Here is a 27,653-nt window from a genome sequence, read left to right as displayed (position 1 = left end):
CTGGCTGTAGAGTGGTTCTCCTTGGAGCTAGTTTGGCAGTCTGCATAGCATGGGGGAGCACTGCCAGAGTAAAGCAGGGTTGGGGTTTTTTGTTTTGTTTTTTTTGTTTGTTTGGTTTTTCTTCAGTTCTTCTGGTTGCTCCCCTGTCAGAGATGGGTAATTGAGAGAGGAAAAGTGTTGTCAACGGGGTTATTTTCCATTACTCTGCCTTTGTGGAGTGTTTGTTCCCCTGCTCTAGATGCACGCACAACCAGTAGTTCCTGTCTCTGCCTTGAAAATTTCCCAAGAAACTGGCTTGCTCCTGCAATCATAGGGTCAAAAAAAGTCAGTTACATACTAATGTTTTTTATAATGACCAAATTAAGGAAAACTTCTCAGCACTGGATGGTATGTGGAAATTACCCTTCCTGTCTTGCTTTGTGATTGATGAAAGTCACTTTTACTTGGCAGGCCCCCAAACTGCAATTTTGAGATGAAGTTTCAAGTTTGCATGACCAGAGACTCTCTGTGGTAGAAATTTTCATGTCTTAAAATGCTTAGGCAGGAAATTGGGATTCTTTCCCCTAACTGTCATTTTAAGTCTATTACAGGGTCTAAATGAGGAGTCTGACGGTTATAATTGTAAGTGTGTGTATGGGGCAAGGGGGCTGTCAGGCTTGTAAAGGGGATCAGAAGGGGCTTATGTAAGCAAGTATTATCTTTACACCTTTTAAAACATGAGAAACACCTGCCTTCTTTGAACTGTGAAGTCAAAAATGTTCTTTAATCACTAGAAGCATTTCATGAAACAATTTTTTTGTCTCTGAGTTTGTTGCTTCTCCAACTCTGTATGTGTATTTTTCTTTGCATAGCTCTGAAGGGTCAGGATTGCAGGATTTCATAGAGAGTGTCTTCTCTGAGACACTGAATTAGCATTTTTAACCAGCACTGAAACCAGTTCTTTCTTCCCTCAGGACTTTTTAAAAGGCATGTAATGTGGCTGTTCTGCTGCTGTTCCTATTGGAAAATGTAGAATTTGACTTTCCAAAGTGTTGAACAGTCAAGTTTCTGCAGAAGTCAACATGGACTGTGAGTGCTTGGAACTTCTGAAAATCGAGCCCTGAGTGACAAGACCAGAACAGTAAAAAATATCAACATTAAACAACAGAATTTAATATGTTTTTAAAATTTTTAAACATCTGGGGCCTAATATTTCCAAAACTTCCAACACTTTCTGTCTAGCACCTAACTGGCATACAGTGTGCATATTATTTTCAAAATAAGCTGGCTATTTTTACTGCATAAATAAACGTTGAATTCTTTGATGTCTCTCAGACACTGTAAGTCTTGCTGTTTTCTTTTCCTCTTATGGTGAAAAAAAGATTCATTTAGTGATTGCAGCAAATTGGAGGGAACAAAAAAGGGGAGTGGGGAGGGAGGTCACTCATAGCAAGTATTAAATTTATGAAATAGAGAAATGTTTTTTAGGAGTTCCCTCTGATGCTAGAGCTTTCTTAATGCACAGAGCAATTATTTCACTGTTTTGTAAAGATATAAATGACTAGCTGTAATTTACTTGAAAGTCTGCTGCCTCACAGATATCTCCTGATTTCATCTGTGGGTTAAACTGGATGAACAGGTCCAGAATAAGGTGCAGAAAACTCCTGTCATTTGAGGGAATTGTCTCAGAATACAATATTTCATTCTGGGTAAATGGAGTGTAAATAGTGCTTTTCTAAGAACTGTGTGGAAACTAGTGATCTGCTCATGGGATCAATCCTTTTCCTCATCCTCATGAACATGAGTAACATAGTTGGCACTTTTTCATAAATTAGGTTTTTGATTATACTGTAACAGAAGCTACTACTTACTTTGCCTTCCAGATGGTAGGGGAGCACTGCCTGCAGCCGTTGTGCACCTTTGTTGCAGATCACGGTGGGTCGGTTTGATTCTGTTCCCTTCTCTTTACCAGCACATCTGCTTGGACTGTAAGAAGAATTTTTGTACGTCCTGCTCAAACCAGCCCGAAGGTGGTCCCCTTCTCTGCCACCTATGCCAGCGTTTCCGAGCCACAGCTTTTCAGCGGGAAGAGTTGATAAAGATGAAGGTGAAGGATCTGCGAGACTATTTGGCACTCCGTGAGATTTCCACAGAGTTGTGTCGTGAAAAGGAGGACCTGGTATTTCTGATTCTTGGCCAGCAGCCTGTAATTACCCAGGAAGATCAGATAAGAACAAATCCATTTAATACTAGTGCCTCTGGACAGCAAGACTTTGTGATTCTCCCGCCAACAAGCACAGCATCTTCTACCTCACATGATGAGTCTCCAGCGTCTGCAGATCCCATCTCAAGTTCGCTAGCTCAGGAACATCAACAGGTACAGTCTCTAGCCAGAACCTTCTTTTGTAAACTCATTTATCTCTATTTTTGGATTAACTACTAAGATGTTGCATGAGGTTTTCCAGCAGATAATGTGCCAAAAAAGTTTTACGTTAAAGAAGCCTGCTTATAAAGCAAGGAGGGCTTCTGTTTAGAACAGATGTCAAAATACTTCAGTTGCATTTTATACATGCTCTTCTCAGGTTTGTTTTTAATTTTGAAGTGAGGACCTCACACTTTCTTACAAAATAATTAGGAAAGCAAGATGCATTATTTTACATTGCCTTGCTGTGTAAAACTGACTTGCTGTCACCAACTTTGTGCTATTCCCTTTCTACACTAGTGGGATTTAATTCGGTGGGCAGTGCTGAATATATGGAACATTCACTCTGAGAACAACATCACTATTTTGAGGTGTGTTTTCCCTGGTGCCCTGGTCCACACTTGCTGTTGCCACTAGATAATAGCTGTGACTGGTTCCTTTGGTACTTCATGTCTATATTGGTGCACAGATCTGTCTTGTGTGTTGATGTTGACAGCTTGCTGACAATTGTATGTAGGTATTGGATGAAATAGTTGTTATTGTTCTTTAATTCATGTGCAAGACAGCAAGCACAGTTTAAAGCAATTTTGGAACTGAAACTGATGAGAGAGATGATTGCGAGGTGGCTGAGGTTTTTGGTGTCTTCTGCACTCAGATCTATAAAAGACAAGACCTGAGTCTGTTGTTAAGTCTTCAGTTTATGATGAACCCTGCAGTTCTGACAAACCTTGCTAGGGACATTTGAGCTTAATTATTTTTTATTGACTTTGCTTTGTTTGTCTTTCTGCTATCTGGTATGGGAAGTTTACTCAGTGTTTGACATCTGCTCCTAGTTCTATTACAAAGTTAATAGGTGTTATTTAGTTCCCAGTGGACCAGAGCCGTGAGAGTGTATGTGCCTTCTGCTTCCTCAGCAGATATATCTAGTACAAAAGAATAGTTTTCCTGGGAGGACATTTTTTACAAATCATTAAAAGGCCTTTTCATTTTCTGGTTTTCTGGATATTGCCATTCCAATTTTTACCAGCAAATTCAGCTCTGTTGTTTTCCCTTACTGCCCCATGATACGTTTCAGCTTCTTGTCTCTACTTGCATGACATTGTGCTACAGTTCAGGCTCTTTCATCATTATTGTTATTCTTCTGCTTTGTAAATATTAACAAGTCACCACTTATCTAAGTAGGATGGTAATGTTACAGTCTCCTTTGTCAGTAGGGAAACCACAGAGGGGAATGATAGCTGCTGAGAGCAACTCAGCTAGAATTACACTGCAGTTCCTTTCATTTTATTAAGTGCTCAAAACAACTGCCCCTTCTCAGTCTCCAGCTTTGTTGCTGGTGGTCCTTCACTTAGCATCTCCTCTTTGTCCAGTCCAGCACCCACCTGAAGAGGTGTTTCTGTATGGGTACTTTGAAGATGACCTGTAGACTTTGAGCTGTGTTACAGAGGAGGCTTATACAGAGCCTTGCACTGACAGCCAATGTGCCATCAGAGCTGTGATATCGCACCACGTCACTCTGCAACACTTCAGTGAAGGATTGCATATATAGATACACATATAAATTTGGTCTCCTCCTGATCCAGCCTCACAAGAACATCATGTGGGATCGTGCTGTACAAGAACTCCATCAGGGTTTAAATAAAGCAGGGCTTTAAAGGGTCAGATGCTGCACTTTGGTTTCAAGAAGCTTTACTTGTTTAAAGTTTATTTGTTTTTGTAAGTGCTGCATGGGAAATACCTTCTGCGAGCATGTCTCGCTTTTAGCTTGTGCTGCAGTTCGCCCTTCCAGTGGGCAGAGTTTGCAGTTGTGCTGAACTATTGAGCTTATTTCCCTTTGGACACACAGAGAGATGCTGTTGGTGAAAGCCTTATTTCCTCTTCTAGGCAAATGGTTATGTGCCTCCAAGCCAAGTCGGTGTGACAGGAGTTGAGAATGCAGCAGAAGCACCAACAGAGGAGGAGACACAGGTTTGTGTGTCCTGGAATTGGATGACAAGGAATACCAGGTTTTCTAGGCTGTATTTGCTACACAGAATCATTACTGCAGAGAGATGGGTGGCTAAACAGTAATTCAGACTGACCACTGGCAGACCCAGTCAACCCCTTTTTTTGGCATCATCTTGTCCTCCACATATAAAAAGAACTGGTGTCACTTGGATACTATAATAATAGAAATTATTTATTTCCACCCTAGGACTTGTGTTTCTGATAGAGGCAGGAATTCCCAGAGTAATCAAAGCTATACATACAGCCAAACATGAATTCCTGCTAGCGCATGTGTTGAAAGTTGATTTAAATTGTAGTGCTAGGTGTTGAGAGCAAGAATCATTCCATCTTTGTTCCCTTTCAGTCTACTGACTCAGAAGATAACCTGGTACAGGGTAGGAAGGCTTCCCTTTCTGATCTAACGAGCATCGGAGATATCAATGCACTCTCTGTGCGACAGCTGAAGGAAATTCTTGCTCGCAACTTTGTCAACTACAAAGGCTGCTGTGAAAAGTGGGAGCTGCTAGAGAGGGTGACTCGTCTTTATAAAGAGAAAGACCTTCAACATCTAGGTAAGAAACTTAGCTAACGTGCCTTAACGTTTTCCAGGTTTTCCCTTTTTACAGACAGTTGCAGAAGGAATTAGAACTTACATTTCTGTTTTGTGGAAGTTAGGAGAAGGAGGGAGCGTTAGGCATGTTAGAGTGAAAGTACCTAAACTCTCTTCACTACTGCTTGTACTTGTTTAAGAGGAGAGCATCATGGTAGCTCTGGAGAGTGTCTTCCCTGTAGTACCAACAAATGAGAACTGTGTGCCCTTCATCTCAGGATTCCGTATAGCTGTGGCAGATTGTGCTGGTCGCTGCATCGCCCACAGAATAGCTGATGCGTGACAGTAGACGGATGACTGTAAGCACTGGGGTGAGCTCTTACCTATTGACTCATGGTGACTGGCAAAGCGAGCAGGAAAATGCCACCAAAAAGCAGCCAGGCAATTCAGAGTAGGCATGTGCTCAGTGACAGTGGCTCCTACTGCTGAATAGTTGTGGTTATCTGTGGTTTGATTCTGTCCTCTTGATAGCAAGTGTGTTCCTCCTGCGCACTACCTGCTCCTGCTGGGCCTGCACAGCTGACTGATGAGGGGATATTGGTGTGATAAAGGTGCATAGAGAATGTATCTGGCTTGACTTTCATGTGCCAGTTTGCAGTTCCAGGTGATTAGTTAAAAGACACACTTGTAAGTTTACAAGACAAACATTTATGAGAGAAATGTATTTTAACACTTTGACTTCACAGATAGGTTTGTTTCTCAGTGTTGTCCGAAGTAGCGGTTCTTAAACTCATCTCTAAGCTTTGTCCTCTAAGAATGATAAAAGATTTAAGACAACAGCTTTGGTTTTATGTTCTTCTTTCATTGTATCTTGTGCTTTTGTCAGAATTTATCTTTTTCTCTTAATCACTGTTGCCTGTGTGTGTGCCTCAGCTGTGCTCAACAATATTGGTGAGATTGCGTAACATCAAAGAAACTGGCTCAAGGGGCTACTGACAGTGTAGTTCTAGGAAGCCAAACACTGCCTAAATGCCAAGGCTGTCTTAAAAATTGAGACATTGCTTTAGATGGTTGCTTATCTTTGTGAAGCGTTAGCTATTGTGTAAAGTTAGTAAAAGAGAAAGTTTCTTGCCAGTTGAACAGCCTATCCTGATCAGAGATTCAGCTTGAACCTCTGCATGGGCATCAGCAAAAAGCAGTTTTGGTTTAGTAAACTCCCTTCAAGGCTTTCATCTCCTGTGTAATAATAATGCTTGAGTGAATTTTTTTTGCAGCTTCTCTTATTCTCACCATATAACTTTCTCTTCTTATATTGCAGTTTCTGACACTGACGATCAAACTGGTAAGTGATACTCTCAATCACAGAATCATTTGGGTTGGAAAAGGCCCTTAAGATCATTGAGTGCAACCGTTAACCTAGCATTGCCAAGTCCACCACTAAACCGTGTCCCTAAGTGCCACATCTACACATCTTTTAAATACCTCCAGGGATGGTGACTCTACCACTTCCCTGGACAGCCCGTTCCAAGTCAGTGAAGAAATTTTTCCCGATAGCCAATCATCTAAACCTCCCCTGGAACAACTTGAGGCTGTTTCCCCTCATCTTACCTACTTTTTACTTGGGGAAAGAGACCCATCTTGCCTCACTGCTGAGAATGTCAGTGGCATTTCTGTTTTCATCACACAGAAATTACTATGTAAAAGCTAAAACCTTCTGCTCCTTGCCAGTTGATGGAGCAGATATATCCACATCAGTGTAGATGCAGGGGAGGGGGAATTTTTTTCAGACCTTCAGCATGCAGAAGTACCTCTGGGAAGCCCTTTGATAAAGCCAACTCGACAGACTGCACAAAACCAACATACCTTTCTTTGTCATGCAAACCGTGGTCTCTTGTTTACTCAGGTGGTGCTGGGCTCCCTGGCATGGAGGACAACCTCTGCAAAATCTGCATGGACGCACCCATTGACTGTGTCCTGCTAGAATGTGGCCACATGGTCACTTGCACCAAGTGTGGGAAGCGGATGAGCGAATGTCCCATATGCAGGCAGTACGTGATAAGGGCTGTCCATGTCTTTAAGTCCTAAGTGTGTGTAAGAAGACTGGTGATGCCTTAAAGCCTCATCTTCTGTTAAGAGAAATGGTCAAAATGGCTACAACTAGGTCAGAGGTTAGCATATGGACCCCAATGGAAGCTCGAAGTGAGGGAAGGATGAAGCCTGGGGAAAATTGCTCTTACTCAAGCCACACCTGGCTGTGTTCTTCCCACTATAGTGCTTTACACCACAGTGCCTGGACTCCTCGGAGCTTACTGCCAGCAGCAGACACAGAAATCATTAACAACCTACATCGTAGAGTAACTTGATCCACTGCTGTTGGGATAGATGGATGCTTGGCTTTCCACCACAAAGATCAGATTCAGAGGCTTTGTATTTTCCATTGAATAATAAACGTGGACTGGGGTCTCAAAAAGTGACATTTGTTTTGCTGCTTAGGCTATACACCCAGCAGCAACTTTATTTTCAAAGATTAAAATATTACTGTACTTGTTTATTTTTTTTTTAAATTTAATGTTAAATTCTTATGCTTGCAGGACAGGCAGACAGCCTCCGATTTCTGTATTCAGAATAAGCATAGTTCTAGCCTAGTGCAATTGTGGAAAAAAGTATAATTTTATTTGAAGATGGACTTTGTATTACTTAAAAATGTAAGGTGACTGAGACTCTGTGAAACATACAGCCTTACCTTGTGTGGTGGTGGTTTTCTGTTTACATGCCAGCAAGAGGGAGATTTCTAGTTTGACTGTTGTTGATCCCTTTGAATTCACAGGCTTCCTTACAGTATATGCCAGCAATCATTTTTAAAACTGAACTGACTTCACTTGATTAAGGAGCTATGAATCCAAGGCTTGAGTCTTTTAGAGGGTTTAGTGAGGAAAATGTAACAGCTAAAGAGTAGTAAGGATTCTGTTGCTATACAATCATATTTAAGTACAGGTGACTTTCTTTTTAGAGGGGAGACATGAAAGAAAGCAAACTTTATCTCCCTTGAATCAGTAAGATGAGTGATCATGATTGCAGCTGCTTCTGTTCACTAATCAGCTTCCCCCCTATTCTCCCCTTTGCTCAATTTTACAGTCCTGTTACATTTAGACTGCTTATCAAAATAAATTTTGTACTCTTTCTGCTTATGAGGATGGATAGGAGATTCTGTGGTCTGCTATGTGACAATTGCAAGCCCTTACAGCTATCCTCATGAACAGCATGTTCATCTGGAAGCCTTCCTAGAGAAAATTGTGACTAGCCTATTTTTCCCTCTGTGGCCTGCAAGCATTCAGTCCATTTGGCTGGTAACACAGCTAAGCTTCAGAATCTTGATGCCTTAAGTTTTCAGCCACCATGGGATTGTATACTCATTTCAAGTCATTTGTGAAGTTGAGTACCTTCTGCTGCAGGTTTTTCTCCTGTCTAGCTTTCCCAGTTATGGGGGGGATGGTGATCACTTAGTGTCCAAACTGAATCTCTGCATGGCTGCCAGCAGAGGAACAGCATAAAATCCAAGTGTCCACTTACAGCTTCTACAGTAGTAGAAGTGTAGTTACAGCAGTGATCACTGAAGCCACCTCTTTACCAATAAGTGGTAATATATGTTAACAGCAAATTAAACTTGTGTAATCTTTAACATGGAATATTGCACGAATAGCAACTCACTTCTCAACTGGCATGGAGTGGAGGTCTCTGCAAGTCGGAACCAATAAAGCACTTAAGATGAAGAAATCTGTCACTCAGTAGGTAGCAGGACCTCTGCACTATTGAGGTGGTCTGAACTTCACAAAAATGCAACAGCTGCTGAGGTTTATTGAACTAAAAATTCTAAGTTTTACCTCTTTCCTGTTCAGGTTGTTCTCTAATCTTTGGCTTAAGGTTTAACAGCTTCTAGCACGAGAAGAGTACTGGTACAATTCAACATGTCGTTAAAGAAAAAAAAATTGCAAGTAAGCAGTAACTGTATTTACTCTTCAAGAGGTTCACAGGGACCTCCTTAAGAGGTACAGGAATACACATACAAAGTGCTGAGCAGCCTCATGTAGTAAATTCACTGTGAAAACTGATGTTGTCATATCTATCAATAAACTCAGGGCTGGGGGAATTTAGCAGGAAGAAGATTATTCCCCTGTGGACAGACATACTTCTACTTGTAGAGGTTACGCTTATATTCTACAGCAGATCAGATACGTTGCAGATCAATGCCTGAAAGTGTAGGAATGAGAAGATAGACCCACCATATGACTCTGAAATGTGCTTTCAGAAGGGAGGATTTTTGTTTGTTTGTTTCTCCTGGCTACAGTGTTTCCCTTGCAAAAATGGATTTGCTACTTATGGAGATGGTTGAGTTGTTATTAAAGGAAAATCAAAATCTGGAGGAAATTGATTAATGATCCAAAGGAATATAATGAGCTGAACTAATAAAGTAAATGGAAATATTTATGTGCTTTATGTACACTGTACATAGTTTAAATATTTTAAAAGTTAATATTCTACTTGAAATGGCATGTTATTCTCTATTAAATCCTCTTGGTACTATGATGGTTAAACTTACTAGTTTTGGTACAGAAGTTTGGTTTATAATTTTATAATAAAGTTGAAATGTGATTTAGTTAACCTTGTTTTCTGACTCTGCTACCACCAGGCTAGGAGAAAGCAGAGATCCTACAGCTACTTCTGAATTTCGACCAGAAGGGCTTGGGATGCCAAGTGCTTAAATAGCATTGGTGGGTGGGGTACAAGTACAAAAGGGGTTGAAGGAAAAAAGTTAACTGACAATACTAACTTTTTAGCAGTACAATCTTAATGTAATCTTCACAACAAAGGGGAGAGCATGCTCTGTACCCTTGAGACAGACTAAGGGAACCAGTAAACTGGTCAACTCACTTTTCCTTTCATAATGTACACATGCACTTGGCCTACTCATGCAGTTATTCAGCAAATGCACATCATCATTTGCAAAACAGTTAAGTTAAAGCGAACGCCTAATTTCTAGAACCTATCATCTTCCTTATTTAATTAATATTCAAGTCCTTGGAATAATTTGGAACAGCTTCAGATAAGGAGGTCTCTCAACTATCCTAAAAGATCCAGATGGCAGAGTTCCTTTCTCAGCTTTTACTTGCTGAAACATGAATAGCGGAACACATGAGCAACATATTCCAGAAACAAACACTCCAACAGAACGCTTGGATAATGCTGCAGCAGTTGCTGTACTGAAGCTTATTCAGTGTCCTAGTTTTGATATGAAACCTACAGCAGAGGTGTAATACTACTGGATACAGATCTGTGCTGAATGTTGAAGGACAGGAAAGAAAAAAGCCAGAAGGACACATGTCCTTCACGTAAATTGCAGCCATGCAGCAAAAGGATCCTGGCAATAGCTTCACATATTTGGTGGTCTGTTTTCCTGTCCAGGCAGAGAATAACCTTTGGAAAATAAGTCCTGACAGCAAAAGAGAAACTGCTTCAGTTTTATTTCTTTATCTATAAAAATACCCAAACTTTAAAAACCCAAGGAGACTAAACCAGCACCTAGGTAAGTGCAGTGGTCTACATTATGGGCAGAAAAATGGATTCAGCAGTGACATTTCTTCAGAGAGTTGTTTTAATTAATTCCATATGGTTGCTATGGATCTTTATAACTACCTCTGATGGACTCGAGCATTTTATTTCTATCCACATCTCCACAGAGGAATCTCACCATTTCTTCCACCTACCTAGTTCTCGGTTGTTCCCTTCAGGGAATTCTTGTGTCAAGACATTGCTAGCATGGGGCTACCAGTCTCCGTTTCCGGATGCATTCCCAGATCCAGTTGGGAGACACACGCTTAGCACCAGGATTCTCATCAATGTCCCCTATAACATGCGTTGCTGAGGCTGTGTCAAACTCTGGCACAAGATCCCCATCATATGCTATAAAGTACCGTCGGATTTTGTCGAATTCCTTCACAGAGGGTGACAGGTACAGCTTCACACCAGTGAATATGTCCAGCAATGTCTGTATATTGTGAAAGAGGATGAGAAGCACAGGTTGGTAAAACATTAGATTGGTCTGGAAATTATACTAAATTCTTTGAGGCATGAACAAGTCCATTCACAGCTCTCAAGGTTATCATTCCAATCCCATGCCTAATAATTCTAAATTGCTCTTTGGACCACCATTAAATCGTACACAAGAGCAACACCCATATAGTTCCTCTGAAAACCAGATGTTACAGCTGAACAGCACTTCTTCCCTAGCTAAGGGAAATTATTACCCCATTATTCCCCTTAGTGGTGATGCTGATGTGGTCCAGTGAACATGATCTTAATGTCTTTTGTCTTTCCAAGCTGATGCTTCTTAGTTAAAGTAGGAGAACACAACTGCCCTGGGAAGGGACGTGCTGATTACATCACAATAGGTATGCCAGGCTTATCAGGAAATTATAGCTCAGCGATTCTTAATCCACTCCTACAATTTGCTGCACAATGGGCTAGAAAGGACAGTTCTCTCCCTTTACAACTCCCAACTCTTCTATGTGCAGCACTCAGGAGGAGCAGCCGCTCTGCAGTCACAACACTTTGTAGAGCAGGACATTGGTGGGCGAACAGAGTATTGGCCTCTAGCACGACAAACCCAGTTACGTCAGCTCTGCAGACAGGAAAGAAAAGCTGCAGCCATCCGCTTCCTTTACAAGGCGGCTTGTTGCTGCTATTTCTGCCTTTACATTTCAATTTAGGGTGCTGCTATAGGAAGATTTCAAAGACTTTTCCAGATGGAAGGCAAAAGTGAACAGACAATTGAAACTGCCTGAGCTTCCTCCCACCCCAAAGTGGTTGCTGTCCGGCTGTCCATACCTTTTTTCCATTGTCATCCATCTCAGATGCTTTTCGCTTCTCTCCTCGTTTCTCCTCTGATTTTTCAGGGGATCCAATGACTGCTTTGCTTTCTAAAAACAAATACTTGTCTCATTTGTATTCTCTGTCCAGCTACTGGTTGTGTATTAAAGTGGGGGAAGAAGACTAAAGGGGGTAAAAGGCTTTCCCCTGTTCTTTCAGGAAAAATCCATGAATTAGAACCTAACTAGTAAGACACATTTTTCTACTGCAAATGGCGTGGAGCATCTTCCTGCCCTTATCTCCAGGATGTTGCTGTTCAGCTTCCCTCCTTGCTATCACCACACTGTCTTTTTGAAACTGCTCAGAAATTTGCTTCAAGTTATTCCCCAGTGACAAAGCACTGGTGAAGCAAACTCATTTCACAGCTTTGCAATTTACTACCTGGAAATCCCCACCATCCAGGTGCCCTATTATATGCATGAATTTCATCCAAATAAAATTAAATCCTGGTTCATGGCCAAAAATGTCTAACCAAAGGGCAGATTGCAGGAACGGGAGCAAGAGGTTTGCTGTTCAGATCAGTCTTACACAGTCTGCTAAGGACCTTGATCTAACAAGCTTAACATGGACTGCAGTCCCAGAAAAATCACTCTAAAGTAGTTTTGGCACTAGCTATAACTGAGACTCTGCTAGGTTCAAGATACCTGTTCTAGGCAGCATATAACCTCAGAGAGTTTTTACTGTCTAAATGAGTTGCCTAAACACCAATCTGAACAGCATCATCAGTGCTGTTTCCTCTCCTCTCAATCCCAGCACACCTCAGAGGTGTGGTTATTCATGCTATGAACAACACAGGCCAAACCAAGGGCCTAAAGAGCTTTGCCCATTAACCCTGACATGCACATAAAAACTTCCATGGGATCTTTGAGCATCTGACAGAAGACAAAGATCCAAATCCAGCCTGCCCCAAACACAGAGGACACACCCTAGGGCTCCTCTCCCTGGAAAGCACCATCTTACCTTCTGGCTTCTGGGCTTTTGCAGGTGACTTGCTTGGGGGAGTTTTAGTAGTGCTGTGTGGCGTGGAAGACCTGGAATTTCCCTCATTCTCTCCACTGCTCCCAGCTGTGGACTCATCTTCCTCCCCAGCAGCTACACTGAAATCAGCCTTCTCTTTGGAGAGTTGGTACAGCTCCTGTCCCGCCAGAAACAAAGCACTGCCCTTAGCCACAGTGAAACCTCTGACATTAGACATGAGCTGTAATCCATGGTCTGTTTGTTTCCCCCGCCCCTGTTCCTCCGGCACATCTTTGCAGCCATTTTCCTGTCAACTTTGTTCAAACTCTCTGCATTCCACCCAGCTGCTTGACATTAAGGGAAGCCATACAAGGAGGTACCAAGATCCGTATTCACATCATCTGCTACAGAGCAAGACATACTAATCAGAGCCCTGGCTCCCTAGCCTGACAAATGAACAATACCCATTGCTCACGCAGGGAATAGTCTGTCTGAAGAGGGTATTTTACCTTTCTCTCCCCTAGGGAGCCAGAAAGACTGCAGGACAGCAGGTGGGCTGAATCACTCCTTGCTTCGGTGGCGTAACAAGCACTTACATCTGCTGCCAGTATCCCTGTAGGCAGTGTGAAGACAGCCCAGATGACAATAACTAGACTGAGAACAGAGCTCATCAACAGCTGACTTACTGCTAGGGATGGCAGCAAGCCAACCCCTTTCTATCTGTTAAGGAGGCGTAGAAGCTGTGTAGGGTAGGTGCAGCCCCAGGGGTCCTGGCTGACTGCCATTTGGCCCCTGTGCCCTGGAACTGGGCCAGGCTACCCTTAGTCACTTCCCAGATGCCTCCCTCAATCTCAGCAATTAACGGGAGACCAAATGACCATAAACACTCAAGAGAATAAAGGTCACCTCTTTCAGGAAGGAAATTTCTCACCATGAAGGCTGTTACAAGAGCTGATACAACTAGCTGCCAGCACAGACTTTCCTGAAAGTGCACAACACAACAGCTCAAGAGACTTGAGAGGCCCCATGGAAGAATAAGACTTACATCAAAATAATCCAGCAAGCAGTCTGAGCCTAGAATAAATGGAAAATGTAACATGCCATCACAGGTACCAGTCAGCAGATACCTTCACTACATACCCTGCTATCCAACTTTGCCTTTTTAAATATAGACTGTTGTCAGAACTTATTCTTCAACATGCTGCAGACATAGTGCGTTAACTCACCTTAAGCTGCTGGAGGTTGGTGGCTGTCTTCCAGTCTTTGTCATCTCGAATGCGGGTGCAGCGAGGGAAGCGAATGGAGATCCCATCTGCAGTGTGGGCTTCGGCTTTAGAGAATTCAGCCCCTGTGATCTCCCACACTGGGGCTTTCTAAACACAGTATTGAGGAAGTCACATCACATTCCCATGTTCTTTCATGAACTAACTCTAATGCGTCTGTGTTCCTCTACCTCTACAACAGCCCCCCTCTGGGCCCCAGCACACAGGGTTTCATATACACAAACTGACCTTCCTGTGATCACCTTAATTAGAAAAACTTCCATTTTTTTCAGTGAGCCAGAGATCCTCAACTAATATATAATGCCAATTTCTAAATAACACCTTTTCCATCAGACGTAATGGCACAAAGCATACTGATAAATTTTGTAAAACAATAACAACTTTTGGGTTACAATTCTGGTTCAACCATTTCAAGTCAGATTTTTCATGCCTCAAATTTAAAGTAAGTTCACTTCTGGTTGCGATTTAATGAACAAGAATATTTCCCAGAAGTGCTGCAGGTATGATTTCTTCATGAAGCTCTTAGCCTCAAATGCACCTGCAAGATTCAGAGATAAAAACTTGCACTTAATTTCCTGTTCCAAGTATGAAGACTAATCTTATAACAGAGATAATTTGTACACTTAAATAAGTATATTAGATTGCTATATCAGGGCTGGAAAACAGTTAAGTAACTATGACAGCACTTACCTTTGGATCTGGGACAATGAAGTCTGGGTAGTAGATTTTGTTAATTTTTAGCCACCTTGGAATTTTACTAGGATCCTATTAATTAAAAGCACAAAACGGAAATGTTAGCACTTATGATCACATATGAACCTATTTCTACAAAAGAAGTTGCTGAAAGATAACCTAGAAGTAGATTAGCATATAAAGTGTTACATTGCCTTTCTATCAATGAAACTTGCTTTAGCCTGCAGTGCAAGGTGCACTGATGGACAGCAGTTTCTCTTATCTAAAGAATCAAAAAAATTTCTTTAACGTAGCTTTCAATTACTGTCATTTTATATGTAAAACAATAAAATTGTTGCTCCAATTGTGATTCATATATAAGTACTCATTTTTTTAAGATTCTATAACCTTGATGCAAATGGCCTTCAGGATGTCAAGTAAATATTAAAATTCAGCTCTCTTATTTGTCAAGTCTTGAAAAGCAAGATTCCTCACCTTAATAAATCACTCACAAAAAGTCTTTTAACTCCAGCATGTCGGGTTATCTAGCCACAAGACAATAGTCTGACTTGAGCATTTCTCACCCGCAGCCCCATCTAGTGACTGTCTTCACCAACAGCAATATGCAAAAAAAAATGGAACTTCCTCTGCTCTTCCTAATAAAACTTTGACTTAGCAGGAAACAGATGGTGCTTGCCTTCCCACTCAGTGTCTGAGTACAGATCGCAGGCATGCCTCATCTCGAAGCTGGCTGCACCAACACTTCATTTGTGTCAGAGCAGTTTAGCTGCTTTAACTCTAATCGAGCCTCTATTCGTTGCCAGCAGAGCACTTCAATTCTGCATTTAGCCAGCACCTCAACTGTAGCTCAGCAGGAAGGAGGCTTTTACCAAGCCCTTTCCTGAGCATTCCTTCGATTGCCTCCATGCCAGAGCCCCTCTCACCTTGCTGATCTTCACCATATCCAGCTCTGTTTGCAGACGTGCCAAGGTGGCATCATCATGGCCACCAGAACACTTGGTCACAGTGCACCACTTCTCACTCTTGGGATCATAGCAGCCCATGAGGAAGATGGACATCATCCCACCTGCAGGAGGGGAGAGCAGGGTGGTTCACATCTTCTACAGGACAAGCCACAGCTTTTCAAAAAGCAAACTAATGAACCAAAACCCTTTTCCATCTTCAGGAGTCAAAGGGCCTTAGGCTTGTAATGGCTTAACAGCATCAGCTCCCAGCCTCTACACTGTTTAAGAGCCCAGCCCAAGACCTAAGGCTTTGCTGTGCCAACTAACCCACACTAAACTCATAGCCTGGCATGTGATGGGCTGCAGCAGAGTCACTGCTACAGCCAGTCTCATTCTGGTAGAAGACCAAATGCTACAGGAGGCTTGGAAAGGGAAAAAGCTTCAGTTTTCTGAACAGACAGATCCTCTGGCTTAACCCAACTGCAGAGACTTACCTTTACTGCCTTGTCCATAGAAAGCTCCCAGCACCACTAGGTCTGCTGTGTCAGCCATTGCACCCTCATTTAAGTAGTCTTTTTTCACTTTCAGCCAGTGTCGTTTTCCTGGTTCATAATTACCCTGTGCAAAACAAGGCAAGAACCCCCGTCAGAAAGATCATCTGGTGGACAGCTATTTCCTCAAAAAGCCCTTGCTTTCATCCAGCTTAGCAGTACAAGAACACAGCAGTGCTCAGATATTTAAGGAGCAACTTGAATTGGATGTCAGCATCGACAAGAACCCAGAGATGTTTCAAGGATGCTCAGCCTTGTGTGCTTCATCCACAGCCCTCTGTCTGTTGTTACTCCCCAATTCCCAGCATACACCAGTGAAGAGTAAATGTAAACCTGCCTTTAGATCTTTCAACACCAGTCCTTCCAGTCCCTCACGGATGACTCGGGTGATCATATCTGCCAGATCTGAAGCTTTCTGAAAAACGAAAGGAATCATGGTTAATTCAAGACTGTGAAAGGGCTGTGGTCTTCAGGCTTTCTGTTCAGAGCAGTGGTGCACTAAAACCAACACAACTGCAGAGATGAATGGGTAACTCCATATAATATTTTTCCAAGGAGAGTCCCATACGTGTTCTCTTTGCTGCAAATCCAGTGACTAAGCTGGGAACAAGAGACGAGGCAGCCACACTGATTGTGTCCTGAGTATGTCCCACATGTACAAGATTAGATTTTCCTCAGCCAGCCGTGTCTGCACACTTCTCTATCCAACTGCCTTGGGACCTATGCTCTTTTCTTTTTCCCAAAAATGCTTTCTCTGCCCCAAAAGTACAAGCATTCTCCACCAAAATCAAGGTACTACAGAAATCAGTAGCAGTAGGGAAAAATAATGGGACATATGGCTTGTGCATAACAGTCAAAGGAAAAACTGAGCATGCTGCTGTCTAAATGCAGTTTTTAGCACTCAGGATGTATCTGGGCTGTAGTGGCAACTTGAAGTTGCCAATTTGGGAACTGGAAGCAGTCTAGCTCCTTTCAATCATACTTCAGTCTTCTCTATGCAGCTCAGCACTGCACTGTACAGACCAAGTTACAACAGGCTTTAGCTCCTCCTAACAATGTCAAAGTTACAATGACTATAAAATCATTAAGCAGCCAAAAAAAAGAGATGTGCAAGTTAAGACTGTACTGAAGTGGTGGTAGCAGAGACAAGATGGGAGCACAGGCATGGCCCTTTTAAACAACACTAGCTCAAGAAGTCTTGCACACAGAGCAGAAATAGAACCATTTTGACAGGCAGAGAATTGCTGGATTTGCAGCCTTAATAATAAAAAAGGCCATGTGGTAAAGGAGCAATGAAGTGTCCAGAGTGTAATCTATGAGATCACCATGCATGCTATTTTAACATTGAACTCACTGTAACATGCTTCATCTCCGAGAAGAGGATCCGGTTGGGGATTTCAACCATGTTATCATGGAGAAACTTACGACGTTCACACAGAGGCCTAAACCAGGGCACGGATAATTAAGGACAAGAAAGCAGTTTTAACATGAAGTACCAGTCACATGAACATTGAGAAAAGGTATTTAAATAATTAAATTACTTATCCTACAGGGTTGCAGAAAGGACAATCAATTCTTACTTTCCTCCAGAAAGCAAGTTATAAAACAGAATTTTTGTGTTAAGAGTGCATTTAGTTTCAGAGGATGTAAGATGAGCTGGGTACTGAACCACATTCAGTTCAGTTGAAATGCAGTTAATCCTGATATTTTGGAACTGCAGAGCAAGATGGAGCTCCGCAGTGAAACTCTTTAGCACAGCAAGGATTCTCCCATGCTGTCTTGATTTTACAGGGGTAAATGGCCAGTCTTAACAGCCAATGTGAACTGCTCCCTCTGCAGTGGTAGTGTGCTCCAGCAAGTTCATGCTGGGAAACCGGTCAGGCTACTCTCACACTATGCCAGACACATACCTGTCCATCAGGCTGATGTCATTGAAATAGATGCAGTCAAACACAAACAAGCAAACGTTGGCATCTTGGAAAGCAGCTTTCTGAAAGACAATTAAGATTGATTAAAAGAAATCTGCAGTTGTAGTGAGCAGCAATATGGAGTTTTAGAAAACTAACAAACAAAAGGATGTATTTTTATCTCCATAATCTAAGTTATAATGAGCTTAGGCCTCTTCTAAAAGACAGAAGTATTCTGAGAATTAAGATTTAGACTGAATGTGTCAAAACAGAAACTAAGAAGATAAAACATGCTAATTTCCTAGTGACAGGGAAATAACGCCACAAATATTAATGACTTTGGGCCATGTAACATCCATCACTACTGCTGCAACAAAAAACCAACAAGCGTTCCAGAGACTTCAGATTAATGGCTACTTTAAGTTGAAGCACTTACAGTTTAATTTTCATTTTACTGTCCTCTTCCTCACAACCGTTTAGTCTAGACATAAGCACTACATAATATTCATACGGACTGAATACTCTCTGCATCATTGTCATCTTCAAGTCTGTCATACATGGCTCAAGCAATGATAAGCAATGACAGAGTTGCAAGATTTTCCAAGGGTTTTTTAATATTTATCTCAAGCTGATGTTCTGCTAGTGATCAGGTTAATATCAAATATATTGTATTAGAGCAGCACCTTTTTCATTAATATCAGCCTTCTCAGGGATCTTATTTTTTCCCCAGATGCTCTAGCAAGCACCAGTGTTTTTAAACTATCCTGTGATAACAGATCACATGCTAGTGCATTTTAAGTCAGCAGACTAACAGCCTCCAACCACAACAAAGGATTTTTATTTTTTTCTTCTTTTTACCTTGTGCACACCAAGAGTCCCAAAAGGAAGTGGCTTGCCAGTTTTGTTGTCAATCAGAAGAACTTCTGAATCCAGGATCATACTTTGCCCACCAGGGAAAGCCTGGGGGATGAAGTCCTTAAAATGGGCTACCTTGGGGAAAAAAAAAAAAAAAAAAAAAAAAAAAGAAAAATAAAACTACAGGCTGAAGAGAAGGACTCACTCCAATGCAGATGTTTCCTCCAGAAGCGTGTCTGAGGCACATGTAGGTGTATCTGCACTAGCTTTACTTTCTACTGTGGTACAGACAGCACAGTCTACAAATGGAAAAATGAGTCTTGAACAAATATAACCAAGTCACCCAACTGGCATCAACCCTCCCAAAATGCAGTGCATAAAGAGGACTCTAAGGCAGATAGCTTAACTTTAGTTTCAAGCTCTTAATGTCCACCAAAACTAATTGATTACAACTCTATTAAGTGTTGCTTTTCCAGATTCCAAGTATCTATATAAATTAGGAAAAAACTCTACAACAGAAGGTATCCTCCTGGCCTATAGACACTGTTGTGAAATTCAGTCATGTTTATAGAGGAGCTGGCACAACAGAAAAGACAGTTTGTAGGTGCTTACTTTATGTGGGAGGACAGGTTTGAGGCTTCTGCTGAAGTAGCTGAAATGATCTCCATTTTTATGGACCTGCACCCGCTCGCCATCATATTTGATCTCTGCATACATGCCATTTGGGCACTTCTTCATGGCATACTCAATTGACTTGCAGGCTTCAGCCTTAGAAAGGTGGAGAGAGACAAGTTCCAAACAAGCTCACATGATATATTTAAAAATAAAGCTACCCTTACAAAGTTCATGAATCAACTACCAGTTCCTTTGTAGATCATATTGTCCAGGGTCTCTCATATCCAGTCCAAGTTTTCCTTTTCTTAATTACTCATTTACTTAGAATCATTTGCATATGCCCAGATAATTACAGGTTTTCAGTGCTTATCTCCTCCAAATACTTAAAGCTGTAAGTACTGTGCCTTTTGGAGGAGTGCGCCTAGCCCAGAAGTAGATATTTAACTCAGATTTGTTCAAAAAACCCAAACTTATTTAAATCTCTAATCCAATGGAAAGCTCATGCTATTTCCAGAGAAAGGATCAACTTCTGGAATGACAGCAAACAAACAAAAAAGTTGCTTCTGGACTGAAAGCAAGTCAAGATTTTAGCTTTTGCAATGGAACTGAAGGTTCAAGTACCAAGTACATTGAATACTGGCCTCTTGGTAGAAAACACTTTATAAAATGGCATTAAACATAAAAATCAGCACTGCACACTCTGTTAGCTCATACTACACACAGTCACTTATCTGTCTACTGATTCTTAAAGGTGAGGGACTCTGACAGTACATATGAGAACTCCATCTCTTGCTCGGCTGAAGGTTACCATTGCAGGGGAGCCAACATTACCAGCATGGGCTGAACTGGGGTCATCAGAGAAGCCTGCACACTGAGGGTTCGCTTCAGACCTGGCATCTTCTCAGCCTCCTGCTGGTTCTTCAGAACTCGCTCTACCACATCCTGGAGGTTGCGTGATGCTTTGAACGCCTCATAAGCATTGGGATCCAAAGCATCCAACCTTAAGTGAGGAGGAGGGAAACCAAGCATCAACCTCAGGTCTGCTGCTCCTGGCTTATGAGGCTAATGCCCATTTCTGGTTTTATCTCACAATGAAAGGTAAGACTTACACGTGCTTTGCCCCAGCATTCATTTTCAAGTCATGCTTGATTAGCCTGATGATGCATTTCAGGTCATTGCCCGTACATCTGAAGTGCGAGAGAAGATTCAGAGATGGTAGACGTTTAATTGAACTACTTTCCAGCTGGAAAAAATAAACTGATCCAGGCCTCTGTACAAAAAGGTCCTCCCCTTCTTTAGGGTTTAAACTCAAATGAGGACACATGTTACTAGTGACATCTCAGAGGCACATGAGAATATCCAAAAGGCTTTTCAGCATCTTTATGTTTGAATGCCAGTATTAATTCTGCCTCAGTGTTGACTATACCTTGCAAAATTCAATTAATTAATGCATCAAGAGTAAGTGATTGTAACATCCTCAGCCTCAGATCAACAGAAACTGAGCCAGACCAAGAATCTTCAACGTGTCTAAATGGCTTGAAGGCTTTTCCCAACATACCCAAGAACAGTAACTTAATTAACAGCTAAGTACCATTAAGACAGTTCTGCAAGCCACTTGTTTAGTACTGATTGAACAGTGTCTTGACAGGCAAGGATGAAATTCTCTGGCACAAACAGGAGCCATACATGTTCTCCATTGCTGGTCAGCAATCAAGGTGTCTTAATCAAACCACAAATACCAGCTTACAGATGTTAAGTTCAGTCTCTGTGGCTTATGGTTAGTTTTTCACCTGTTCCAGCTTGTGATATGTAGATAACCACTCCTAGTTTTAGGGTAAACCTTCAGAGGCCAATTACTTTCCTTACCTGCGAGTGATATGTTGCAGCACACTTTGCTGGTCATCTTCCTTAGTAAGCTTTGATAGCTGGATAAGGAAATCATCTACCTCTTGGATGGTAAGGAGACTTTTGGCTGCTGGAGGACAAGACTTGCTCTGTTCAAAGAAGAGGCGTATGGTCTCGGAAACATCTCCCTGTCTCCAAAAACAAAATAAGGGCGTGGATCAGAGCTACGGCTAGAGAATGGAGATGCCACTGGGGATTCAACCTGGTTCCAGTAAGTAGGATAAAGCACACGAATGATCCTGGGATTGCATGAAGGAATTAGAATCAAATATTAGAAAAAAGTTGCCATGACACAGAATAAAGCTTCTCAGCTGCTTCATGTGCAAAAAATGGTAAGAGTACCACTATCATCTTATTGCCCTGTTTTTCACTGCTACAGCATCACAGAGACCCTTTATTTCATCAGGATGAATCTACTTGTAAATCCAAGGATCTGAGTCTAGTGATGTCACTAGAAGGCAGCATATACCAAGGCAATAAACAGAGGTGAAAGAATTAGCTTCACTACCTAATTCACCCATTTTTTCCATTTTGCAATGAATCAGAAGTGTGCATAATCAATTACCAACTCCTATGCACAGGAATTAAATGCCCACATGAGCACTTGCAGTTTTATGAGTGTATCTTAATTGTATGAACCAACGTAAGCTCACAGTAACAGATCTGTTAACTGAACTACAGTTTTTGATATGAGATGTTACAAAAAAAGTATTACAAACCAGTTACATAGGAATACACTAAACAAAGCAGTTTAGACAAAGCGGGTGCAGCCCAACTTGCCTAGATATTTAGTCTTGCTTTCTAAAGTTTTGCAGGTGAATTCATATCTTGCTTTCTGTTCAAACATTATTTTCTAAAGGTTGCAGATGGCAGAAAGGGCTATGAAAACTGCTAAAGCACAAAAAAACCCCCTCCAGCCCCCAAATCACCAACTCCCATTCTAACAGTCGAGCTAACAACCTCTGAAACAGGAGTGAAAAAAAACCGTTACAGAATTTCCATACCAAGGGACTGAACAGCAGAAATTAAGAGAACTGCTGTCTGCACTCACCTGTTCCAGGTCCCGGACCATTTCTTCTTGGCTGCAGTTAAAAATCCTACTAAACAGCTTTACAATCTGCTTATCGTTCAAGTTGTAAACAATTTTAATGACGCCTGGTAACAGCAGCTTAATGGTCAGGTATACATCACCATGAAAACCATCTGGAAAAAAAAGCACAGACTATTAGAAACTGTCACAATTTATCTTCGCATACAGGCTCTGGTTGTTTGTGCCCATTAGCATGAGCCTGGGACAAAAAAAAGCCCAAATGCATTTGGGGCTTCCTCTTTCCACCATGCTCTTCTACTTCACGTGAAAGGAGACTTCTTAGAGGAAACACCCACAACTGTCCTCCAAATCTGATCCCACAGCCCTAAGTTTGGCAGCACCTACAAACATTCCCTGCAATCCTAGTCTGAGACTTTCTTATCTGAATTTGTTATGTAGATAAACCGTTCACTTTGCAAACATTATCTCTGTAGTTCAGAAATCATCACAGCACACAGCTTGGACTACAGAGCAATCAGATTTTATTTCACCCTTGCTTTTGAAGTAATACTTTGAGATTGATTTTGAGAGGGCTTTTATACGCTGAGAATGCCAAGCAGGAATCATACCTCCTCCAGATCCCTTCTTCAGAAAATCCTGGATGATCTGCGTTTTCACATTATAGCTGGGCTTTTCAGCAACCATTGCACAAAGCTTCCTGAACTCTCGCAGCAAGCAGTCTTTGTGCTTCGGATCACATTTTTTTGCAGATAGGCTAGACTTGTGGGAAAAGTTTGCAGAGATATCTTCTGAATTCTTTGGCTTGGCTGCATCAAAGACATAAGAAGTTGCTTTTTTAACAAGTACAATATGGTGCAAATTTTGAAGCTGAAGCCACCTCTGCTTGGCAAGCTGAAAAGAACAATCCCAGTATACTGGCAAAGCTTCAGAACTGAATAATGATGTGTGCTATGCCAAAATTTGTGACTTTAAATTTCAATTACCATTTAAAAAAATTCTAAACTATTTTTTCAGTAGTTTTGCTCTTCACGGTACGTCAGAATTTTTCTGGACCTTAATTCTACCAGACAAATATGATTAAACCTTGGTGAAAAGGAACTCCTGCTGGCAGATGCTTCTGTTTTATTTCTACTTTATAGGCCTTTGCCCTTCACAGCAAGATGTTTTCCTAAGATCATTTCTAAAATGGGGCAAAAAATGTTCCGATCCCCTCCTCTCTCATAATACTAACAACCTACACTTTCTCATCTCTTTGGCTGTGTATGTGGCAACACATGCCCTGAGTGGTTCAGAGCTACACGTCTGTGTCAGGCCAGTCAGTGCTCACACACTGAGTGTCCTGCTGGCAGCTGTTTCTCAGGACAAGCTGCTGAGGAATAACAGTTTTCTTGTCCATGAACACTGCAACCAGGAATCCCTCACAACCAATTTTTTTACAGATTTTGAGCTCCACATGGGATACCTTTAGTCTACACCTTCGCAGTTTGATTGAAATTGGCCAATGGACTAAGGAGTAGTGGAGTCAGCCTGACAAAGTGGGTTACTGCATAAACTTTGTTTCCTTGGGAATACTAGAAACTCAAACATCAGTTCTTCAAGACTGACAGCCTAAGAAAGCACTAAAAATTTTTGGCAAACCAGATTTTAAAAAACGTAATTAAAACTAAACTATCTTCTATAGATAAAAAGCTGCTGATCTGAGCCAAGTTAACATGCCTCTGATGCTGATATTAGAAGAGAAGGATTTCCCAGAATCAGTTTCTTAAATCTTACCTGTGAAGCCAGAAAACTTCTTTGGTGATGGAGCGATGAGAGCTAATGGATCTTTTGTAGTTAGTTGTCCTGTGGCAGTGAGCTTGGCTTGGACTATCACTTTTTTCTTCGGTGTACTTGCAGCCTTGGAATTAGCTTCTGTAAAACAGCAAGGTTCCAACCAGCAGTCAGAAATAATCTCATACATCCATCAACATATTATGTAGGATATAATGCAACAAGCAAGTCTTGAAAGAACTGGGGATGGAGGAGAAAAAAATGAAGGAAGATTTTTCAGCTATCAAAAGTTAAAAGACTACATAGTTTACTAAAGATCATGGGAAAAAAGCTGAAAATGGAAAATAACTGCTGCTACCTCCTGGGATTTATCTGCCCATCTCTGCACGTGAATTAAATCACCTAGACCTTCTCCATAATCAGTTATGACAAATGAATTAATAAGTACTGTTGCAGAAGTGACTATTTCTTCCCTTTCCTATAGAGCTGAGACACACATTTGTGCAGTACTATCCACTTGGTCGCTAGATCATACTAATACATCAGTGAGGATTTCGTGGTAAAGAGACGGCTATGTGGCAATCAGTGGCATACCCTGAAAACAAGTAAAATAGAAGAGTGACCCAGATGCTCCCTTGTGTCTCACCTGAGATGTGCTTGTTGATTAATTCTTTCTCCCCATCTTGTAGTTCTTCCCATCCTTCCAAGTCTGTGATGTCTTCAATTTTCTTTGTGGTGGCCCGGGCCTTCTCTAGCTTCTCAAACATGCACTTCACATGGTACCACTCCTTCATGTCCCCGCCAGACTCCGTGAAAGGATTGGGAACAATCTTTCCAATGCGCACCATTCCTTTCACAATCTTCTCCTTGCATTTCTTGCAGCCTGCCGTGCCACGCTTAGCGTAGTCTACACAGTACCTCTGCTCTGCCATGTCCTCTGCCGCTGTGCAGGCCTGGCGAAGCCAAGTGTTCAAAAGTAGGGAGAAACGGAAAGCCCCAGCACTGCCACCCTGGCTTCTGTCTGTGGACTGGAGAGATACACGCCGTAACAGCAGCTGGGACCAGTAACTGGGGCTGGCCTCGGGGAGGCTAACACAGCAAACGTAGGGTCTTGGCAGAGAAACCTGTGTGTGCGGAGAGAAAAGTCCTGTGCCCCTGCCGAGTGCCCGGACAGCCTGGGATAGTGTCCGGCTGCCTGTGGGCATCCAGCCTGCTCCGTGCATGCTGCAAGCAAGAGAGGAGACACTGAGCCATCCCCAGCCGCCTGTGGGCCCTGTGCCTTATGCCCGGTGTGGCACATGAGGCCTCTCAGAGGCCTCAATCCTCCCCCCTCTCTCCCAGGCCTGCCCCACAGCTGCCTCCCCATCTGGGACCCGGTCTCCCAGCCCTCAACGGCCTCCATAACGCGCTGAGCCTGCCCCACGGGCCCCGATCCTCCACACGCCTCCTCACCCTCAGCCCCTTCTCCCCTCATACACGAGCCCCGGCCCCTCCAGCCCGCCCCAAGGCCGCTTTCCCGCCCTGATGCAAGCGCAACCTCCCGCCACTACGGGCCTCAGGCTCCCGCCCTGCCCATCGCCGAGGTGAAGGGCTCACCGAGATCCTCACGGCGCCGCCATCCCGCCCTCACCGCTGGCCAGCGGACGGGACCCCCCCACCCCTCCCTGTAGGCCAGAGCCGCCGCAACCGTCGCGCCTTTAAAGGCGGCCCGCAGGCTTCCGTAGAGCAGAGCGCATGCGCGCTGCGCCGCGCCCCCCCCCCCCCCCGAAAGTGGCGCCCAGGTCGTGCGCGTGCGTGAAGTGGCGTTGCAGGCGGTTGGCCCCGCCCCCGCGGTGTTACCCCCCCGCCTCCGCGCAGGCCTCGCCCCTTGCCCCGCCCCGCCGCGCGCAGGCTCCCGGCGCCGTCTTCCCGCCTTGGAGGCGGCTGAGGCGATGTCGCGTGCGCCCGTCACGGGCGGGGCTCGGGGAGCGCTGTGAGGTGCGTGTCCGGGTCTGAGGCGATGCCGTATTCCCGGCCTCCAAAATCGGCTTTCCGAGAGCAAATCGGGGCAGGTCGGAGGGTATATCCTCTCTCTGGCTTCACCATATCAGCCCTCCAAGAGTGCTACGCCATGTTGGTGCAGGTTTGGGGTGCTGTTGTGTCACCTGGTCTTCAAAATCGGCTCTCCAAGAGTGCTGCGCAGTGTCTGAGCTACTGGCCCAGCCTCGTGAAATTGGCCCTTCAGGAGTGTTGTGCCATGTCACCTAGCTTTCAGAATGGGTCTTAAGAGTGCTGTGCTATACCTGCACGGGCCTGAAGCACTGCTCTATCACTTGGCCTCCTGAAATTGTCCTTTCAAGGGCCTTATGCTATGTTTTAGTGGGCCTGAGGTGCTGACTTATGCTTGGCTCCCCCAACATAGGCCATCCAAGAGGACTCCCCTGTGTTTGTGCGGGCTGTGAGGTGCTGCTGTATCACCCCAGACCCTTGAAAACAGCCCTTCATCCCAGTACAGATGGGCACACGCCTGCAGTCCAGCTGTTGGCATTCTGGTGGTGGCAGCTGACCCCGTTTCTCTAATGAAAGCATTGTGCTGTGCCAAGAGGCAGCTGAGGAAACTGGAGTAGATGCTATATACACCACCAACAGGATTCCTGCCTTCATCCAGGCAAAGGATGCTGTGTAGGTTATCATGGCCAGGCTGTCCCTGACCTGCTTTGCTATACCTCAAAGGCAGAGTATGAGGCATAAGGTACAGAATTTGCTTCACCAGACATGTATCTGTCTTTTTGCTGTCCTCCAGCTAGTTGCAAGGTGGGCTACAGGCAGCCTTCCTCTTTTTCTCAGCACACCAAACTCCAGCTACACAAATTACACTATTTGGAGCTGTGGATGAGCATAACAACTATGTCTGGTTGCAAAACTGGGATGAAGTCCATGAGATAAGCATTTCTGATAAATAGGATCTGGCTATAAAGCAGTCAGTCTGCATTACTTTGCAATACTTTGCATTGCAATACTTTGCTCTTGGACAATGTGTTCAATCCGTGATCTCAGAATAGAAACACACCTTCCTGTCCCTCATGGCCCAGAAGTGGTGGAAACCCCAAAACAAAAGAAAGAAACAAGCTCCCTCAACCAAATCCAACTGGGGCTTTGAGTCACAGAAGAGGAATTGCAGAAAGATTCAGGGAGTTCATGAAGGACTTCTCAACTACTATTGACCTTATGTGGAAGGCATCCAGACCAGCACTATGCTTCAATTTTAAAACGCTGAACCAG

The 27,653-nt window shown here is 43.0% G+C and overlaps 2 protein-coding genes across 14 annotated transcripts in view; one reads left to right on the top strand and one right to left on the bottom strand.

Moving 5' to 3' along the window:
• RFFL (ring finger and FYVE like domain containing E3 ubiquitin protein ligase) overlaps positions 1-9,596 on the top strand; it is a 34,049-nt gene extending 24,453 nt beyond the window's left edge. For all 8 annotated transcript variants that reach the window (XM_049802144.1, XM_049802150.1, XM_049802149.1 and 5 more), the window contains 5 exons: positions 1,952-2,356; positions 4,286-4,369; positions 4,752-4,959; positions 6,256-6,279; positions 6,841-9,596. In XM_049802144.1, the coding sequence (XP_049658101.1) occupies positions 1,952-2,356; positions 4,286-4,369; positions 4,752-4,959; positions 6,256-6,279; positions 6,841-7,022 (903 nt within the window). In that variant the 3' untranslated portion in view covers positions 7,023-9,596. The remainder of the gene's footprint in view (positions 1-1,951; positions 2,357-4,285; positions 4,370-4,751; positions 4,960-6,255; positions 6,280-6,840) is intronic.
• On the bottom strand, positions 4,290-26,108 carry LIG3 (DNA ligase 3). 6 transcript variants are annotated; one of them, XM_049802139.1, is made up of 21 exons: positions 25,989-26,108; positions 25,039-25,616; positions 24,396-24,533; positions 23,231-23,428; positions 22,623-22,774; positions 21,533-21,699; positions 20,776-20,853; positions 20,498-20,666; positions 19,664-19,819; positions 19,055-19,186; positions 18,200-18,279; positions 17,644-17,731; positions 16,627-16,704; positions 16,233-16,356; positions 15,718-15,860; positions 14,792-14,866; positions 14,045-14,191; positions 12,822-12,996; positions 11,820-11,911; positions 10,700-10,980; positions 4,290-4,380 (listed from the first exon to the last, which is right to left on the bottom strand). In XM_049802139.1, exons 2-20 carry the CDS (start codon positions 25,613-25,615, stop codon positions 10,747-10,749), a joined length of 3,003 nt encoding a protein of 1,000 aa, XP_049658096.1. In that variant the 5' UTR covers position 25,616; positions 25,989-26,108; the 3' UTR covers positions 4,290-4,380; positions 10,700-10,746. The 6 variants fall into 6 exon arrangements, 4 of the variants coding, with proteins under 4 accessions (XP_049658096.1, XP_049658097.1, XP_049658095.1 ...); XM_049802140.1 differs by lacking the exon at positions 4,290-4,380 and adding an exon at positions 9,708-10,425; XM_049802138.1 differs by lacking the exon at positions 4,290-4,380 and having other exon boundaries at positions 10,440-10,980.
• Positions 26,109-27,653: the final 1,545 nt, after the last annotated feature.

Source organism: Accipiter gentilis, chromosome 6 (genome assembly GCF_929443795.1).
Source record: "Accipiter gentilis chromosome 6, bAccGen1.1, whole genome shotgun sequence".
NCBI lineage: Eukaryota > Metazoa > Chordata > Aves > Accipitriformes > Accipitridae > Astur > Astur gentilis.
The sequence above is the reverse complement of the archived record's forward strand: the minus strand, read 5'-3'. Positions and strand labels throughout refer to the sequence as shown.

Excerpts from the sequence above, each read along its gene's own strand:
- LIG3 (XM_049802139.1), bottom strand. The coding sequence starts at position 25,615 with ATGCACGGAGCAGGCTGGATGCCCACAGGCAGCCGGACACTATCCCAG. Across the intron at positions 14,867-15,717 it reads ATATGGTGAAGATCAGCAAG|GATCCTAGTAAAATTCCAAG; the intron begins GTGAGAGGGGCT and ends TTTAATTAATAG. Across the intron at positions 12,997-14,044 it reads CCAACCTCCAGCAGCTTAAG|GAGCTGTACCAACTCTCCAA; the intron begins GTGAGTTAACGC and ends CTGGCGGGACAG.